Genomic DNA, 20,685 nt, shown 5'->3' on the forward strand with positions numbered 1-20,685 from the left:
ATATATGTATGTATGTATATATATATATATATATATATATATATATATATATATATATATATATATATATATATATATATATACAGTATATACAAAGTACTTTGTTACATTCCGGCATGTAATTAAAATACATACATTACTTCAAAAATAAATACAGTATTTCCCAAATAAATATATCTATCTATCTATCTATCTATCTATCTATCTATCTATCTATCTATCTATCTATATAGATATATATAGATATATATATAGATATAGATATCTATAGATATCTATAGATATATAGATATATAGATATAGATATAGATATATATATATATATATATATATATATATATATATAGATATATATATATATATATCGGAGTAGAAGCATTGCGTTGCCTTAATATGGTGTCAGTAAAAGTACTCCGTTACTTTCCACCCCCGCTATTCCCACACAGACCCGTGATGTGTTTTTGGTAACTCGTTCCGGTTCCCCTGCTCCGTCCCGTGTACCGGGTAACGGACGGTGCTGTAACGTGAGGCTGTGCGCTGCGCGTCTCCGGTGACGCTGTGTGTCTGCATCGCGCACGGTGCACCGCGACACTTCGCAGAGACGTTCCTCTCCTTGCACTCCCTCCCGAGCCTCAGTGGTCTGCAGCGCACGCTTCACCATGGAGACTAAACCGGTCATCACCTGCCTTAAAACCCTGCTCATCGTTTACTCCTTCGTCTTTTGGGTACGTAGTCCTTTTTTTCTTCTTCTCCCCCTCTTATTTTTAAAAAAAAAATGATAACGTAATCCACCATACTGTGTGTGTGTGTGATGTACGCGATGAAGGGGTGGGCATCCTCATCCTCATCGACGGCATCGTGCTGCTGCGATGTGGTTTTCACGCCGAATGAGCGTCTCTGTCTTCACTCTGCGTTTGAAAATGTGCATTTTAATCGCCCTGCGTTGTGGAGCTGGCGCTCAGGTTGCACATACTCGGGGGGCTGCGTTGCGGTGAGCGATGTCTGCGTGCAGGGCAGCGCCATGGTTGTTGTCGGTTAGCGCGGAGGAGGGCAAACAGCACGATTTAACGTGTCTGGAGAGACCCGACGATCCGGGCCTCGGCCGTGGGATGAGGCCCCGGTTAAAGCCCCGCTTTCTCTTTTTTGGGGGGGCCATTGCTTTAGATGTCTTAAAGGGGCACTGCACCCCGAGTGTGTCTCCATAACAGACACGCCATGAGCCAGAACACCTCGTAATTCCTCTGGGACGCGGAGTGTCCAGAAAAACAGAAACACTTGAACAAGCTCTATTCAGATATGTTATGTAATAAAATAACGCAATAAAACAATATATTAATACAGATACTTCATTACATGGACGTCCTGCATTTTAATAGTACCATCACCAAATGTGTCTTCAGTAAAGTTACTCATTTCCCAGCATAGTGGCCCCCTGGGAGTACTTCTCATATTGGATGATTATTACGATGCATTAAGGTGCAAGTCAGTTTGTTGTTAGCGAGTCCAGAGTAGCAATAACACAGTGTACAAATACACTATGACAAGTACAAGTCCTGCATTCCAAATCTCACATCAGTATATAAGTACGGTTACTATTATCAGCAAAATGTCCTTTAAGTACAGTAATACAGTAAAGTAAAAGTACTCATTATTCAGACCAACTCATATTTCACATTACATCACTCGATTATAATTACCGTTGCATTAATGTGTCAGAATCATCTTTGATGTTGCAGCTGGTTAAATTGGGACATTTTTCTGTTTGTATATTTCTCGCTTTTATCGTTTAATCCAAATTGTTTCTTTTTATTAATCTGGATCTCCAAATTAACAAGGAGCTAATGTTTTCAAATAAATGTAGTGGAATAAAAGAGAGACTAATAATGGCTTTCAAGGTGAGGTGGAGTAGCTGTAGAAAGTAGCACGGTATAGAAACACTCAACACCTCAAAATTCTACTTTAAATACAATACTTGAGTTAATGTCCTTTTAACCACTGCACTTGAACCATGTTATGTAAATACCCGGTCTCCATACTTTACTTTAAATGTCCAATTAATGTGTAGACTTCTATTTTAGTCGTGTCCTGGTTGACACAAAATGTTCCGGCTTTACTTTTCCTTTGTGTTGATTGAAGCAGCATTTTGTCAAAGGGAGAGCTGCAAATAACAGTTCTATGAATTATCGATTCATCTGTGTCAGGATTCTTTTGGTTTTAGATTAGAAAATAGTTATAAAATGCTGACCTCAATTTTTGAAAACCTATATACTAAAAACATATGTTTTTGTCTAAACCCCAAAGATAGCAGTTTGTAAGACGAGGTAAAGAAGCTGGATCCATGACCTTTGGGGACATTTTGCTTGATAAATAATTAGAAAAATAGTTGTGGGTGTTTCTAATATTTTGTCCACAAAGAAAAGAGGAGGGGGCACGCGCAAGCTTATGTTGAAAGTACAAACATCCATGTGAAGAACAGGAAACTATTAGGTGGGGTCTTGCAAATATCAGTGTGGACTCTCTGTTTTTGTTCTGCAGCCTGTGCCCTGCTGGGGTTGGACATGTGCACTGTCCTCTTGCTCTGCGTGGGATTTTGTCCAGTACATTTACATAAGACACGCCCTACGATATAAAGCAAAACACTCCACAAAAGCCTCCTTTTGTACCAGAGAGTTGAATCAATACCTCTGGATGATGTTGTTTTGCCAAGGTCTTCAGCTGGAAAGCCTGGCTCTGATTTAAAATACATAAAAATGCAGTAATGCTGAGCAAGCAAGCCGTATTAAAACAGCACTTTTGTGAAGAATATATTCATATTTTCACTGTAATTAAAGCTCTTTGTAATAAGTGTCCTCAGGATTTGAGCCAGCAGATCACTTCAGAGAGCGTCCCTCAAGCCAAATGCATTTGCCCCCATTTGTTGGCCGCATTTTATTTTCTTATTCCGTGTTTGGCTTCAAGCTGTTTGGATTGTTTACCTTTTGATGGCCAGCTGATCGCACATAATCATAGCATCCTTGCAGACAACAATAGCACTATTATAACCTCGATACTGTGTGTCTAACTGACAAGCAGTTTTTGACTGTAATTTGGGGCTCGAGCAGGATTTTTGAACACATCCAGACACAGCAAGGCCACACTTTCAGAAACAACGGTGCTAACTGGAACCACATAGGGTTCTCCGGCTTACTACAGTTTTGGTTCCAGGTAGAACCTAAGATTTTACCTGGAACTCTTTCAGAGGGTTCTGCCTAAAACTCAACATAAAGGGTTACACCTACAACCCTCCATGAAAGGTTCCACCCAGGACCCCCAATGAGGCGGTTCGACAGAGAACCCTTCTAAAGGTTCCACCCGGAACCCTCTCTGGGAGTTTTATCCACCTTTTAATTGCTCACAACAACCCGCCCATGGGGTTCTACCGAGATCCCTGTGATGTTCCAAGGGTTTTATGTAGAACCTCAACAGGGTGTTCAACCAATAACCTCTTTGTACTACCCTTTACAGGAAATAGATCTTTCCCCATCCAAACTAGGATTTTAGTTTGACATGTTGGCTGAGGTCTATGTAAACCACGTCCAGCAGCCTTGGACCACATGAGGCAGCTAAAGAGTCTGGGGACATGTTGTGCAGCGCTGGCAGTGTGCAAGCATTGACCCATTCAGGGGGTTCCACCGAGTACCCTTATCTTATTCCAATGCTTTCATCTGGAACCCACCCAGGGTTCATGAGGCTCCTAAAGGGAGGCGGCTGATGTGCTACATCGTGCTACAGCAGAACCCACAACAATCATAGTCCTCTATCAGAGGAGGATCCTTTAAAATCCATAAATGGTTGAGGATAGAAACTCAGCCCTTTGGAAAGAACCCTTTTGGAACCCTTACCAGTTTCATCATCTAATAAGAACATGTGAGAGAGCTATAGCTGTCTTTAGTGTGTTCAGGACCTGAAGAGTACGTTCCATTTATTCCTAAACTAACCCCCGCGGACATTGGCAGAAGAAAGTCCCGGTGGACGCAAGGTTCTGTGTTCCCCACGACTTCGAATGCAGATCCGGGCCACTTGAATCTGCCTGCACTGCAGACATGTGCCGCCGTCACTGATACTGAACTTTTATATTTAGTCCGGATCGGAGTGCCTTCCATCGACAGCATCGGATTTCAGAGTGCAGAAGTGTCTCCCGGCTCCGCGGGCTGCCTTCAGCAGAGAGGTTCCCTAGCCGTGGGCAGAGAGCCGCCCCTCCATGCCGGGGCCCCCGGCCTCACTGTCATCGGCTTGTCGGGGGGCGACGAATGAATTGCGTCTTCTCCGTACTCCCCACGCGGGGCGGTGAAATGCGAAGCAGGTGGTGGAGTCTCTGTGGTGTCCTCGCCAGCATATTTTGTCACCGCACCTTCTGTTGCTTCCATGGGCCTGTGGAGGAGGAGGAGGAGGAGGAGGAGGAGGAGTAGGCGGAGGGGGAAGGGGGATGACCTGTTTTAAACTCTGTGCTGTAACCAGGGTGGCCGGCCTGGCGTTGAATTTCAAACACAACATGCATGAGAGGGGGGGGGTGGGGGTGCTGTTTGGGATTCAGCAGCACACATGAAGGCGAGATGACTTGCCCCTCCTCATTGGACTTAATTTCCCCCGTTGGCTTCGGAATGAACACTTCAGCAATGACAGGACGATCCATTATTTGTATGCGGTGGTGGCGTCTCTCGGGGGTGGCGGGGGGGGGACATTTTGTTACTGATGATGTCCATAAACAGTGAGTGCATGGTCACCTGGAGGACTGTTCTCCGGCTGCTCCAATCACTGCTAATAGAAACTGGAGGGCGTCATTACCGACCAATCAAGTCACCGGTCGCAAGTTGAATGCATGAATATTTTGATAATCAAATAATCTTCTTTTTTTTGTCAGCAAAAATGCTAAACATTTGCTGGTTCCTGCTTCAGAAATGTGAGGCAGTGGGGCTTGTTGTCGGTGTGCATGACAGCAAACTGAAGATCTTTGGCTTTTTGACGCAAAAGACATTTACATCTCAACTTTCCACCAAATGTTGTTACCTCTTTGGGTCTCAACCTTTTTAGGCAGTTGACCTTCATGTACTTGCAACCTCTCTACAGAGAAACAAAATCACGTCCAAACAGTTCAATCACACTTTCAAATTGTTTAATTTTAATCTTTTTTAGTGGCCTCAAGATGTGAATTGATCCACTAATTCACAAACGAAAAGCAACAATTGGAAAAACAGTCCAAAAAAAAAGCAGAGCTGAGTTGTTCTTGCTTTCTTATACTGTTAGTCATCTTTTGATCCCTCTGATTAATGGTTTAATGACAGGTATTTTATTTGTTGCATTTGCCGTAGACCTTCCTGACTATATATTGTATCCATATAAACAGTTTGCCAATGCAAACGTTATCTTTTCACAATATACATAAATATTGTGATCTAAAATTACATATAATGTGCTGTGATAGATCATTTAATTCATAGCTCTGGTCCCATAGTAAAGCATTTAGCCTCTAAAGACACAAATGCTCTTTTAGGAGTTTGAGACCAAAAACGAAGCTAAAAAGAGTTAACTTTGAACAATATTGATCAGGGGGACAGAAACACGACTCAAAGTCAGTGCTAATGTTGCTCTGTGTCTGCTGGATGGGTAAATAGTCAATTTGCTGTGGGGTCCGTGCACACAGCAGCACCAGTAGCACAGGAAACAGGATGGAGGACTCAGAGGAAGAGGTTACAGAAGCGCTAAACAGACAACTGTACTCTTGAGACGACTTTAAAGAGACAATCTACTGTCTCTCAGTCCTCTGTGGTTCAGCTCCATCAAACGTCGTGCTGCTGAGGATTTATCTAACTCGCATCCGACTGCCCACAGCTCGTCAATAATGCCCATTTTTACAGGTTTTGCTTACATAATAGAAACCGCAGCAAAATGATACAAATACAAAGAGATAAATACTCTGGCAATATTGTGGAAAACGTACAATGATTCTGATGGACAGTTAACCACAAGTCATTTATTCTGACAATTTATAGACCAAACAATTGATCAATAATGAAAATAATTGTTTGTTGCTTTGCTACTGCTTCTTTCAGGATTGGCCAGTGTGTGTTTAAGTATGTGTGTGTGTGTGTGTGTGTGTGTGTGTGTGTGTGTGTGTGTCTCCTTAACTGTATCCCTTCTTATCACTCCACCCTCAGCTGAAACTCATTGTCCTTGTGTGTCATGGTGCTGATATGGAAATTCACGAGTGGGTGTTTGCATGAGACGCAATCAAGTCGAGTCGTGTCACACAGTTGGTGCTCAAACTACATCACTGTGTTCAATTTAGGGTCAGACCGATAATTCAATATGATGATTAATCGTCCATCAGTGGAATCATAGGGTGACGTAATCAAATATTTCAAGATAGATCCTGTTCAAGGCTGGTCTCGGCCAGCGTTTGAAGCTAAAAAAAAAAATGTGCCGTGATTGGTAGATATCACAAGAAATCCTTTCATATGTTAGCCACATAACCATAAACCAGGAAGTATACCAGCTAAGTTTTTCACAATCTTTTCCTCAACCTAACTAAATTGTTTCCCGTGAAGGTGGAAGTTTATTTTAAAAAGGCCATATGGATATAACGAGTGGGAATTACGTCTTCTAAATGGATAATAACAATCACATACTTACTCCAATTATTTGGTTATGTGGTTATTTAATATTCACTGTTTATTTATTGAATGGCTAGATTTCCAGATTTTCCTTATCGATATGAAATTTTGGCCGTCTTGCTCAGTCAAAGGAAACCTTATACTTATACGTGTTAAGCAGCCACCACATCTGGAAAACTACAGCAGTCAGAGGACACACTGGTGATCCGTCGTGGCAAAACCCGGGAAAAGTGTGCATTTTATCAACACAACCAAATTTTGGAAGAAAAAATAAATAAACTAAATTAAAAAAATAAAAAGGGGTCGTTTAGGCCACAGCTAGAGAGGGAACTCGATGAGTGTATGCAAAGAAATATTATATATATATATATATATATATATATATATATATATATATATATATATATATATATATATATATATATATATATATATATATATATATATACATACAGCTGTTAATCACTTCTGTGTTATTGTATTTTTTTTTACATAACATGAAGCCTCAGGACATTCTTGATTAATTGTTAAGAAGGAACTTTTATTCAGAGGGCAAAACTGCAGGAGTCCTCGCCGTCACAGTCACATTGATTCATTTCCTGAGAGCAGGTTCCAGGGAGCGCGCACACACACACACACACACACACACACACACACACACACAGAGGCATTCTGCTCCCTCTCTCGTCAGAGGGCCTGGCAGCAGGACGGCGAGCAGCCTCCTCTTGGAAGGGAGGAGGAAAGAGGAGGGGGGGGGGGGGGCGTCAGGACGAGGAGCTGGCCCCCCTCACTGGAGTCTGATCGTCAGGCAGCCGCTCCACACCCACCCCGCTCGCTTTCCAATGCCAGTGAGATACACCCAGCTGAGACACACGGCGCTTCAGCTGCCGTGCACAACGCCCTCTTTCATCCCGCAGCCCCTCATTTGAAATGCTAAGATCGGCGCAACAGGAGGAAGCGTCTCGCCTCGGATCAAAGAGCCTCTTTGATATGTCCCCCTTTCTTTTTCTCTCTCTTCCTCTCCGCCTGTGTGTATGTGTGTGAGGGAGCGCCACACATACACACGTGCGTGTGTGCGCGCAGGCATATTCACAAGGCAGGTGATTGCCATCCCGAATGGCAGATAAATTTGTGTCGTCTGTCTGCCGTCTCCTCCTCCTCCTCGCTCTAATTGCTCTGCTCCTTTTTTGTTCCACCTTGATCCTCTCTCCTCCTCCTCCTCCTCCCCCTCGCCACGGCTGCTGAAACACAGCCATTGTAATCGCGCCGAAGTGCCGAGATAAAGGCCCGTTCCCTGCTTTCATTCTGTTCCCTGTGCTCTCTCTCTCTCTTGTTAAATCCATCTCTCCAACCCCCCCTCCTCCCCTCTCCTCCCTCCCCCACCACCCTCTAGATAACAGGAGCCATCCTGCTGGCAGTGGGAGTATGGGGGAAGTTGATGCTGGGCCCGTACATCTCTCTGATCGCCGACAACTCCACCAACGCCCCATACGTCCTCATCGGCACCGGGACCGTCATCATCGTCTTTGGCCTGTTCGGATGCTTCGCCACCTGCAGAGGAAGCCCATGGATGCTGAAGCTGGTGAGACGCTGTTGGAGGAAAGGAGGAGGAGGAGGAGGAGGAGGAGGGAGTGATGTCGCAGGGAGAGAGATGCTGGTTAATTAGCCCTCAGGTCACATGATAAAGGGAATAATGGCTGACCTCTATCCTGTAAAGAGGGATCAGTAATCCAATAGTTGCTTCAAAGCGCTTTGTTCAGTTAATGGTGCTGAAGTGTGTGTGTGTGCGTGTGTGTGTGTGTGTGTCATAGTTAGTGGGTCCTTGCTTAGGTTTGACGCTTGTCTCCAGTGTGTGTGTGTAAGAGTCAGTGAGCAAGCGTTTGCGCAAAACATAGGCAAATAATACACTCAGGCAGCGGTTTTCATGCAAACTATGCAAACCTCCTCCTTCTTCTTCCCTCTCTGCAGTATGCCATGTTCCTGTCGCTCGTCTTCCTCGCCGAGCTCGTGGCCGGGATCTCTGGATTTGTGTTTCGCCATGAGGTCAGCAACACAATTCCCCGCCCGACAACAAGTCTGACACTCGAGCTGCGTAAAGCACTCTTACGCTGTTTCCTGTGCATACTCATCTGATGTGTGTGTGTGTGTGTGTGTGTTTGCGTGCCGCAGATAAAGGGGACCTTTCACAGGACGTACACCGACGCAGTGCTGAACTACAACGCCGAGGACGAGGCGAGCCGCGCCGTCGATAACCTTCAGCACAGGGTGAGTCCGGACCAGCTGACACCTGCGTCCACAGAAAAACAAAACACAAACACAAATGTTAAAAGTTCAGTTTTTTAAGGATTAAACCAGAACAGCACAATCTTTTGTTGTCAACCAATCCCATAAAAAGACTGCTTTGAACAGGTGTCGCCTATATATGTGTAGTCAAAGTCTAATATAGATTTTCTTGTCTGTGTCATGTTTTATATTTTAAATCATCAAAAGTAAATGAAAGAATGAGTCACCACATATGTATTAAACCACAGCTGAAAATAATCCCCAATGAACGCACTCTTTCTTACTATTATAGCATATTATTATAATTTACTGCAGTTTGATTAGCGCTTGCTGGAAATTACAGTTCTTTTAGGACTTTTTTGCCTTTTTTTATGAAATAAATGATATATATCTATATATATATATATATATATATATAGATAGATATATATATATATATCTATATATATATATATATATATACATATATATATATATATATATACATATATATATATATATATATATATATATATGTGTATATATATATATACATATATATATATATATACATCCTGTGAAAGGTGTATATATATATATATATATATACATATATATATATATATATCATTTTTTTCAAAGAACTATGTCTTCAATAAGAAGCAATAGGAGCTGAGTGAATCAGACAGGTGAAAAGAAACTGTTCAGAGATATGTTTCGGTCTTCACATGGGACAATGAGAAGAAATATTAATTAATACAAGTCTCCTCTTCGTCCCCCATGTGCATGCCCAGCTGCGCTGCTGTGGCGTGTATAACTACACCAGTTGGTTTGGCAGTGTGTATTACCCGTCCAACGGCATTCCTGCCAGCTGCTGCTTCAACTCCTCCGACTGCAACCCAGACGACCTCCGCAACATAACCCTAGCCCCGAGCAAGGTCTACCACCAGGTCAGCACGCCGCTGCACACGCCGTGTAGTTGATGAAGGTCCCCGGTCAGAAGGCCACTGGCTATAATCTGTCTCCCAGACCCACTTCCCTCCTGCAAAATAACCTTCCCTCTGTGTTGCAGGGCTGCTACGAGCTGGTCACTTCATTCATGGAGACCAACATGGCTATTATTGCAGGAGTGACGTTTGGGATCGCCTTCTCACAGGTCAGAAGAAAACACCATTAAGTTATGAACAGATAAATCCTCCATTCCCTTATTGAGCTGCCAGCTTTGGCTTGACAGGAAAGGTACTGTATTGTTTTATTGAAAGAAAAAAATATATATATTTTTGTGAGCGACAATTTGTGACGAAGGAGAAGCAACAGGTGTAACTAATAAAATAAATGATGGCTGAATTCCAGTGAGCTGCTTTAGTTTTCAGAGTCCTGGTATTGCACATGCTGGCTCCCTGTCACGCTGCTGTCGCGGCTTATACAGCCATTGTTGAGGTTGTTAGTAACACCTGTGCTTTTCCTGCTATAACACATCACGGTGAAGAAATGACCCATTGTATGAAACGAGTAACCTAAATGTTATAACCAGATATAGACACTAAGAGACTTTACACAGAATACACATATCCTTCTTCTTTGTCTTCTAAACAAGCATGTGACCGAGCTCGATGAATGGAGGACACACTTGCAGCACGGTCCTTTTTACAACAGGAATCAGAAGGTTTCACTGGAACTGATGTCTTTTTAAGCTGGAAACTTTGTGTGTCTGTCTTTCAGCTGATTGGCATGTTGCTGGCCTGCTGTCTGTCCAGGATCATCACAGCCAATCAGTACGAGATGGTTTAGTTGATGTGACGTGGCAGGTGGGTAACATTTAAAGATGAACACACACACGGGCACGCATGCATACACACACACACACATATCCAGAGTTAAAGCTGCTATCGTCAATGTTTTATGTTAACAATGAATAACTATACAAGGACAATGTGGACGGTGTCAGAACTCTGCGTTTGTACTTCATTTTCCATTCATAGCCAACACCTTAAAGCTTGGGTATTGTATTTTTTTTATAAAACCTCACTTTGTTATATTTGTTGAAATTCTCTCTACGTTCTGACAGCAATCAATAAATCAAATGCTCCGGCAGAAAAAGAGGAAAAAATATGAATATCTGGTATCTTAGCTGTCGCAGGACTAATACATGTTCCTGCCTGGATACGTATTTCATGCCCGTCACTCATTGCTCGTCAGCAGAGTCTTCCCCGAGCTGCTAGCTTGACAGCGGTGAGCGCTAACAACGGCCATGTGTAACATTGATCATTGTTTAAGCGCTGCAGACTCGGCACCTCTCCAGCTAGATTCAGCGGCTTCCGGTGGTGATGCTGCGGACCACTTTCATTGGACAAGAGTTGGCGAGACAGCGCTGGTGGAGCGTTTAGCCGCTAGCGGGCCAGATATTTCCTTCAGCAGTGGGTTGCGACCAAATCAGAGCTAAAACAAAAGTCGATGTTGAGCTTCGATCCGGTCTATGCCCAAAAAACAGGACTCAAAATGCAAACAAATGGTGATTTGGGTTTGCTGTATGTGCTTGAAATTCACGGATAACTCTTTTTATTTTTCGTGTGTGTGTTTGTGTCCTCAGGGAGATGAAGAGAAGAAGAGACGAAGAGCCTTTGACACACGACGAGAGTAAATTCACCAAAACACTATCACGCGCCTGACTTTGAATTTACCTCCCTCCGTCTCTCTGCCTGTGATCTTGATGTAATATCTTAATGTATCTTACTGTAAAGCACCATTCCTCGACTCACCGCTGTTGCATCAAAGCGCTCTATAGCACACATCCCACCGCCGCTTGATGTAGAGGGTTTGCCCGTTAGCGCGCGTCTCGGATCAGCGCGGCCCCCGCTGAGCGGCGCTGGTCTTCGATTGGTTGATTTGGGCGGTGCTCGGCTTCTCGGGTTGGCTGCGGCATGCTCCACCCAGCGTCATCGGAAGACCAGCGCTCATGTTTGTACAGAACGACATCACTGAGGCTTTGAAAGTAACACTTTAATAGATAGGTTTTGCATTTGACTTTGCTATTGCTCGCCATCGTGTATTTCGATGGTCGTGACATTTTGTGAACTCATCGTGCGCCCTGGCAGGATACTTTAAGTTCGTATGAATCTTAAGGGAGCCGACTTGCGTATTTCTACATGTAAATGCGGCATTCTATTTATTTAGCAGATTATGATGTGAACTGTGTGATAAGATTGTAATTCAGTATCAAATACAGCGTTCGCCCACAATAAATACACAAGAACATAGATTCCAATTGGGAAGCTTACCCTTTACTGCCCCCAGTTACTTAATATAATAACATCCTTTTATTATATTTAATGTAACTCAATCATGTTTTTTTTTGTTGTTTTTTTGAGGGGGAAGAAAACTAACCAAACAAATACACGCCTGTTGTGGAATAAATCAACTGAAGGCCAAGTCACACCATAAATTGATGTTTCAGTCTCTCTGCTGAGGCAAACGGGGCGACAAGTCCAAGCAGTTCATCCAAAAAGTCAGAGTTGCACCATCGACTCCCGTCTCATAACTAATCTTATACGCCCACAGAGGAGGGTAAATAAGAACGGATGGCGCTACGCAGCTTATATGCTGCAATAGCTCCCTCAATGTTGCAGCTCTATTGTTCCCCGAAAGGCCAGCTCTGCTATTCCATCTGTCAGGATGACTTGTTATAGGTCAACGCTGCATATTGGCTTTTCATTGAAATGGATTGATTTCGACACAGAAAATCTGTTTTTTGAAACGCTCGTGTGACCCGGGCTTTTCAGGCCCCAAGTCGAGCCCTACGCTTGGCCGTCTTAGGGATTCGTGAGCTGCAAACCGATGTTAGTAAGGCGGGATGGAGATGCAGAGAATCATCTGGAGAGCAGAGGACACACTTCTCCTCTCTCGAGGTATTCATGTAGCGTGACACCCGGCTGTCGGGTGAAATGTGATGGATTCTTCTGCGTGAATAATAAAGTAGAGAGAGAGAGAGAGAGAGAGAGAGAGAGAGAGAGAGAGAGAGAGAGAGAGAGAGAGAGAGAGAGAGAGAGAGAGAGAAGGTTAACTTCTGCCAACGTTCACACCTCCGCACACCTGGCCGATCTGTGTGGCGCTCGGTGATCTAACAGGCACGTTGTCTGACGCATACTGGCCTCAGGAATGTTTCAGTGTGTGTCTCGTGGTTTCATCTAAAAGTAACTGAGTGATTCCTTAAAAAGCCAAGTTAGCTCTAAACACACTGTCACATCCAATCATATCAATTGTGAAATTACAGTGAGAGACATCGGAGATACGCAAGACTCCAACGGGGTTCATCTCGAATTTATAGTATCCTGTGCAGCGCATCAACACACCATAATCATCATCATCATCATCATCACCACCTGTAGATATTTATGGGAAATGTAATTTATATGACGTAATGTTTCCCATCCTAATATGCTAATTGGTATAATTGTTATGTCCCCGTTTTGATTCCGCACACCGTGCCGTTAGTCCGTATTTGGTTGATTAGTTTGTAGGAAAAACTCGCACTGGAAAAATAATTGTGGCAATGTTTTTGTTGAGAGTGACGTGCAACCTGTAGGTGTTTCAATTTTTAGCTGTATATTTATTATGGTTTGGTTGGCATTAGGTTTACACCACCAAGTGATTTTCTATCGCTCTTTCAGTACGTGTGCATGTGAGTGATCCGTCTGTCTTTGGTTTGACTTTCTCCTTAACCTCGAGTGTGTGCTTGTGTGTGTGTGTGTGTGAGTGTGTATGTGTGTGTGTGTGTGTGTGTGTGTGTGAGAGACAGAGAGAGAGAGAGAGAGAGAGAGAGAGAGAGTCTAGATTTCGTGGATCCCGCTGTCTTCACTTTTGGTCAGTATTTGTTTGTACGTTAATTTAAGTGGATGTGTGTTTTTCCGACACGCCGTCCACTAACTGATATTGTTCTGTAAATACTAAACTGTAATACCATCCTGCTTACACATGGGGTCACCAGACACTGGAAAGGACTTGTACCACGCTGTCTGCTATTGACTAAGTCACCATCAGTGGTCTTATTATCAATAAATATACAGAATAACAAATGTGTTTGGTGTTTGTTCATTTAAACTACGATGGAGACCGCGCTGAACATCTCAAAACAGATATATATATATATATATATATTGACCAATGCTATAGGTCACTTTCCACATTCTTCTTACGGTGAACCCTGTTAAACTATGAGACACCTGCTACGAAGAGATGTATTGGTCAGGTAATGAAGAATATGTTTATGATTTATTCACTTTATTATCATCTGGGTTGTTTCCACACATTCCTAAGGACAAGCTATATTAGCTGCGCGGATTAGTGTTAGAAGAGGTCGGGTTAAAGGTTGTGTTGTGTTGAGAGTAGACACAAATGTGTGTAGGCCGCTGTCTCTATGGGCTGCTCTGCCTGTAATATAACTCTAATTATACATATTTAGGAGTAAAAAACAACTTGTCTGTGACTGACAAAGGAAGGAAGACGGTTTACCAAGCTGGCTACAAATACAGTTCCCAGTTAAACCAGTGTTGGTGAGATCTGTGTTCGCGGTGTGTGTTCCCTCATGAATCCAGACTATGAGGGAAATGAATAAACACTTGGTTTAAACCGTGCACACACTTGTGAGAGGAGAGCGTTCACAAAGTCAACAGGAAACACAACAAACAATGGATGCTGGGATGAATTAGGTAAATTTCCCAAAAACTTGGAGGGAGGGAGGGGGTCCCTCTTTCAGGACAGACAGACAATCTGCAGCTTGTACGGAGACATGAGAATTAAGCTTTTATTTTTTTTACTGAAATAAAACACAAACACCAAGAATTGGACACACTTTCCCTTTGACTGTTTGTTTGCAATAAATTGACTTTGCGTAAGAATCAGAATAACACATGAAACAATACTGCCTCCTGCTCCATCAAAACCAGCCTCCTCTTCTTTATTCTCACGTCTCGCTGTTGCAGTTATGTCCAACTTCCTTTTCGGTCTTTTTTATTTATTTACTTACACTTTTGTTGTGGTTCTTTTTTTCCCTCTGTATTGTATGCCTCTTCAAAAGTGGGGAACAAAAAAAAAGTTTTGTTTTCTAAAACTATAAAAACGCATCATCTGAACTCCCGCTGGTTTATGATGACGTCAATGAGAGCGGGCTCCCCTGCTCATCCGCGTGGCGGCGCTTGAGTATCAGCCGAAAACGGAACTGTGGCGAGGGAATTAAAAAAAAAAAAAAAGAGAGAGAGAGAGAGAGAGAGAGAGAGAGAGAGAGAACGCAGGATGTGTGTGGAAATAGATCACCCGAGCACCACACACACACACACACACACACACACACACACACACACACACACACACACACACACGCACGCACGCACGCCTGTCTCCGTCCCGCTGCTTCTCCTGCGCTGCTGCATCGGAAACAACACCGCGCCGAGACGGGAAGAGAGAGGCCGTTTCTCGGGGAGATCGCGCTAACCGCTCCGATCTTGTTACGCAAATTACCGGCAGAGCGGCGCGGCAGTGGGTCCGCTAATGGAGCGTGCGTGCCGCTGGCTTCCGCCCTGCACCCCCTCCTCCTCCTCCCACCCTCCCGACTCCCGAATGCCCTTATTAATGAGCTGTGAGCTAGAGGGAGGCATCCACCGGAGAAGCGCTATTACTCACACAGACACACACACACACACACACGAACACACACACACACACACACACAAGCCCGGACTCAAGAGCGCACGGACACGTTCACGTGCAGCCAGCCTGACGGTTGCAATCACCATATTTTTCAACAATAAAAGCACGAACTGTGAGCTATATTTCGGTTTCATTTGGGACTCTTAGCGTGGGGTTTTCTTTCCAACAAACCGAGAGTCTCGTTGTGTTTCACACTGGTGACGTTGTGGCGGATGGGCCACGTTTTGTTCACGGATTTCTAATGTTTGATGTATTTTACAACAACAACACTATATATATATATATATATATATATATATATATATATATATATATATATATATATATATATATATATATATATATATATGTGTGTGTGTATATATATATATATATATATATATATATATATATATATATATATATATATATATATATATATATATATATATATACATACATACATACATACATACATACATACATACATACATACATACATACATTGTATTTCTCAACATGAAGGTCTACATGCTGTTCCCCACAGTACTTGGAATTAAAAGTCCGTAAAGTGTATCAGCTCAAAAATCTAAAAAATACAATTACCATGAAAAAAAAACAGCTACTAAATGAAAATATTAAGGTAAAGGTGTTTTTGTCAAACTTCAAAAGTAAATCGCATGAACTTAATTGTATAAAAGAATCCTCCTATGATCAGATGTATAGCATTACAATAATATCGACATGCTCAAAACAACTCCAAAGGATCAAACTCATATTTTTATATCCGTTCTTCTTCATAGCTAAAAAGCACTGCCTCCATTACCCACAATGCCACGTTATGCTGACATTAGCTATAGGCCCGTGTGCAGACTAGCGCGTATAGTTTCGAGCATGGAGGTATTTGTGATGTACTTATACGTCAAAGTCCACATGAGCACCAGACTTTTTGCTTTATAGGATTGATTAAACATATGAAACTGTCCTTTAAAATACTCACATTCATGTAGATTGAAAAACAGATGAATTAGTCATTTCAGTAGAGCTTATCTAAACTCCCCATCAAGTGGGGAACCCCCCCCTCCCCCCCTCCCTCCTTTCAGAATAATATGAGTATGATCCACCAAAAGGACTCGTGCCATCTCAGTGTCTTCTCCTGTCACGATGCTGATGCTCTGCATCATCACCTGTTTCCGGGAACCCAACCAGTTTCCAATCACAACAAGACGTGGCTCACGCGCAGGCTCGTGTGTTTTCAAATGGCAATTTGGGGTCTTTATTAAACCTGCGACAATACTTCACCGCTTATAATCTTACTATGCATTTAATTCCCCCCTACAAAAATAAAAGTGCAGAGGGAGCACTTAAGCTTCCTGTCTTCTAATCCACAGCGATAACCTCATTATAGCGCCATGAAGGAGCGCAGCGGGGCTGTCCGCTGCGCCCGTCCGTCTGCGAGGCGAGCTGTTGGGCTTGTTGTCGTCCTAATTGCCGCGGCGGCTTTCGCCTCCAGCTTCCCCGCTGAACTCAGACACCCGACGCCTCACACGTTTCAGGGAACACGCAGACGTGATGACAAGTACTCGAGTTCCCACTCAGGCTGCCTGTTCCCACAGCGCAGCCCCCCTCCCCCCAGCCCACCCCACCTCCACTTCCTCCCCTCTCCCTTTGAAGCCTTGTGGGATGATGATGATGACACCCGCCGTAATCGGTGGATGCTCCGCTTCTGACACGACACACAATCGGAGAAAAAAAAAAAGAGGGAAAAAAAAACAACCTTTCCGTAGAGTGTGGTCCGGGGCTGGCATTGTCGCATTCAGGGATAGCCCCCCTTTGATAAGTCGAAAGGCCTTTCTCAAGGGAGTATATAGGGGAGTCTGTGAGGTGGGGGCTTTGATTGACAGCCCCGTTGAGAAAGCAGAAGGCGGCTCCTGTTCCTATCTGATCAGCAGAGGTGCACATCGGCTCTGCTGACCTGCTTCTTTTATTCTCTCTCTCTCTCTCTCTCTCTCTCTCTCTCTCTCTCTCTCTCTCTCTCTCTCTCTCTCTCTCTCTCTCTCTCTCTCTCTCTCTCTAAGATCTGGGATCAGTTTATTTAGAGGGGGTACGATTAGTCCGTTTGAGCTTTGCTGTGGAGGCAGATTCGGTTCGGGACATAGGGATGTTGTGGCTGGTGGGTAGCGTGGGGGAAATTACACACAGTTACATGTACTCAACCACTGTATTTAAGTACAAGTGCAGGTACTTCACGTTACCTCTCTTCCTGCTGTCATACTTCTACTCGTCAGCATGTCAGAGTAAAATATTGTCCTGTGCACTACACTTTTTTGATAGCAGTGAACAATGCAGTTACGAGTTAGATTTCAGGTGCAAAACCTGGAAACACATTTTAAATATATGAAGAATAATTGAAGATTAAAGTTGACGAGTGGCATTGCGAGGGGCACGAGGAGGTGGCCTTTAGCGGGACCACAAGGAGGTGGTTTCTAGCGGGACCACGAGGAGGTGGCCTCCTGCCGGGGCCAAGAGAAGGTGGCCTCTAGCAGGACCACAAGGAGGTGGCCCCCGACAGGGCCAAGAGAAGTTGGCCGCTTGGCGGAGCCAAGAGAAGGAGGCCTCTAGCGGGGCCACAAGGAGGTGGCCTCTGGTGGGGCCTTTGGCGAACCACGAGGAGGTGGCCCCCGCCGAGGCCATGAGGAGGTGGTCTCGAGCAGGGCCACGAGGAGGTGGCCTCCTGCTGGGGCCAAGAGAAGGTGGCCTCTAGCGGGACCACAAGGAGGTGGCCCCCGACAGGGCCATGAGGAGGTGGCCTCCTGCCGGGGCCAAGAGAAGGAGGCCTCTAGCGGGGCCACAAGGAGGTGGCCTCTGGTGGGGCCTTTAGCAAACCACGAGAAGGTGGCCCCCGCCGAGGCCATGAGGAGGTGGCCCCTGGCCGGGCTACGGGGAGGTGGCCTCTGGCAGGACCACGAGGAGGTGGCCTTTGGCAGGAGCCGCGAGGAGGTGGCCCCCGCCGGGGCCATAAGGAGGCTGTTGTTGTTTTATTGTTCGACCTGGTATTCCTGTTTGGAAATAAAGAGCTACAACTGCATTTCATTGTGCAGAAGGACAATACATTATTCTTGATTACTTGAATTCTTCAATCTTCAACCGGAATGAAGTTACAGTAAAATCAGCTCCACCTCGTCAAAAAATATGTTTAATTCTAATAATAATTAAATACTCGTAAACACCATTCTGTTGCAATTTGAGTGTACTTTTACTTTTGATACTTTGAGTGCATTTTGCTGATAATACTTTGATACCTCAGTAATCTTAAATGGAATTTAACTTGTACATATTTTTACTTTAACTTACATGATGTGTGTACTTCTTCCATAAGTACTATTATGTACTGCACTTAAGAGCAATTCTAAGGTACTTCTACTTCTATTGGAGCAATTAAATCTGGTGTCACTTCATAATTTTTTGCCAAATGTTGAAATGTTGTACTTTTTACTACATTTATGCGACAGAAAACTACTATACTTTGCCCAGCACAAAATGATACAGAATAAATTAGTGTCACTCAACCAGCTATGTTTTCATGCTCACATGTTAATGCATTAGTACAGTAGGCCTAATACATATCTGAAGTACATTTAGCTGACATACATTTTACTTGTAATGCATGGGTTATTACTAATAAAGGACACTTTTCACAATGCGTTATCATTACTTGAGTAAATGATGACTACTAGTTCCAGTACTGTTCTGCAGGACAGGGAGTCAACGTAGAATAAAAGAAAAGGGGGCGGATAATATGGGACTGAGACAGAAACTAAAGTCAACCAACAGGTTTTGCCATTCACATTCTTCTCATTCCAGCTCAGCAACAATTTGCTTTTCACAGTGATTCATTGGCTTGTATCGAGAACAACCTGTGCTGCATACATCTCTGACTGGCCATGGAGTTTCTGCCAGATCATTCCTGTGGGCCCGTCTCTTAAAGTCCTGCAGAACTATTGTGAGCATCCATTCACCGAATTAGTCAGACGTGTTTTCATTGAAAACCAGACAGGTGGATATATTTTTGTTGTTGCTGGCTACACAGTGAAAACATGTTGCTCTGAAGTTTCAGTCTGACCAGAAGTGTTTATCAAAAGATCGGGTTTCAGACCGAGCACTCCCCAAAGTGCACATACTGTAAGGAGGACTAATGGAGGCTATTTCTGTTACAGGGGCCGTGTGGGAGTCCCCCCCACATGTTTACCAGCAGTCATGAGAGTATGGGGGCAGGGGAATCAGCTGTCCTCCGACGCGGCTGGAAACTGGCTGGTGCAACAGTTTGTTTTGAGGTGTAATCTGAAAAGCTTGTCAGTACTGTAACTGGCTTAGACTAAAGTTACCCTGAGGGAAGATAAGCAGGCCTGTAATATCCCTGCAAGGGCTGCTCGAGTGGATGTGGAACTCAATAAAGTGTGAACCTTTTTTTATGACGTTTTCATGCTACATTGTATCACTGTAATTGTGTCATAATTGGACAATGGCAGCAAGGATATCATTTTAGGGCGTATGCACATTGATGGAGCACCAATTACTTCTCTTATGTGCCATCCTGGATTCACGTTTTCCATAGCAGTGCTATTTTAGCTTTTGTATTGACTGATCAGTAGATCACTGAAGATTTGCCGAACAGAGGACAATTAGTCAAAATGGGAGAGGGAATAACACAACGCCCAGTTTGAGGAGTGGTCTGTGGTGGGAAATAACTAAGTAGGCTACGTTAGGTAAAGCAGAATTTTTCATTTCAATAAATGTCTGTTAAGTCATCTTTCGCCAAATAAGGTAACAGCGTGGTGATTGAGCCATGCAAGCCCTCTTGTTTGCAGTGTGATGGACCGGGTGTTTGTGGCAACATTCCTGGGAAAGACGACACTGTTTGGATCTGGGAAGTGAGATCCACAAACACACTTGCAGTCTGGCATCAAATATCGTAATGTTTTCGACCAGATTGCTCAATATGGTAGGTGGTGGTTTGCATACACACAATGAGATTTTGGACAAGCAATCATCAGAAATGTGGATGTAATGAGTAGGCGGTTAAAGGCCAATA

At 43.7% G+C, this 20,685-nt stretch overlaps 1 protein-coding gene across 1 annotated transcript; it reads left to right on the forward strand.

Annotated features, from left to right (window-relative positions):
• The first annotated feature begins 484 nt into the window (after positions 1–484).
• tspan7 (tetraspanin 7) lies at positions 485–13,984 on the forward strand. The gene is made up of 8 exons (XM_068572427.1): positions 485–725; positions 8,044–8,232; positions 8,619–8,693; positions 8,820–8,915; positions 9,707–9,862; positions 9,985–10,068; positions 10,635–10,720; positions 11,503–13,984. The coding sequence occupies exons 1-7, from the start codon at positions 660–662 to the stop codon at positions 10,701–10,703; spliced, it is 735 nt and encodes a 244-aa protein (XP_068428528.1). The 5' UTR covers positions 485–659; the 3' UTR covers positions 10,704–10,720; positions 11,503–13,984.
• Positions 13,985–20,685: the final 6,701 nt, after the last annotated feature.

The sequence above is a fragment of the Clinocottus analis genome, unplaced genomic scaffold, assembly GCF_023055335.1.
Source record: "Clinocottus analis isolate CAN_PGR_092001 unplaced genomic scaffold, fCliAna1.0.p SCAF_12, whole genome shotgun sequence".
Classification (NCBI taxonomy): domain Eukaryota; kingdom Metazoa; phylum Chordata; class Actinopteri; order Perciformes; family Cottidae; genus Clinocottus; species Clinocottus analis.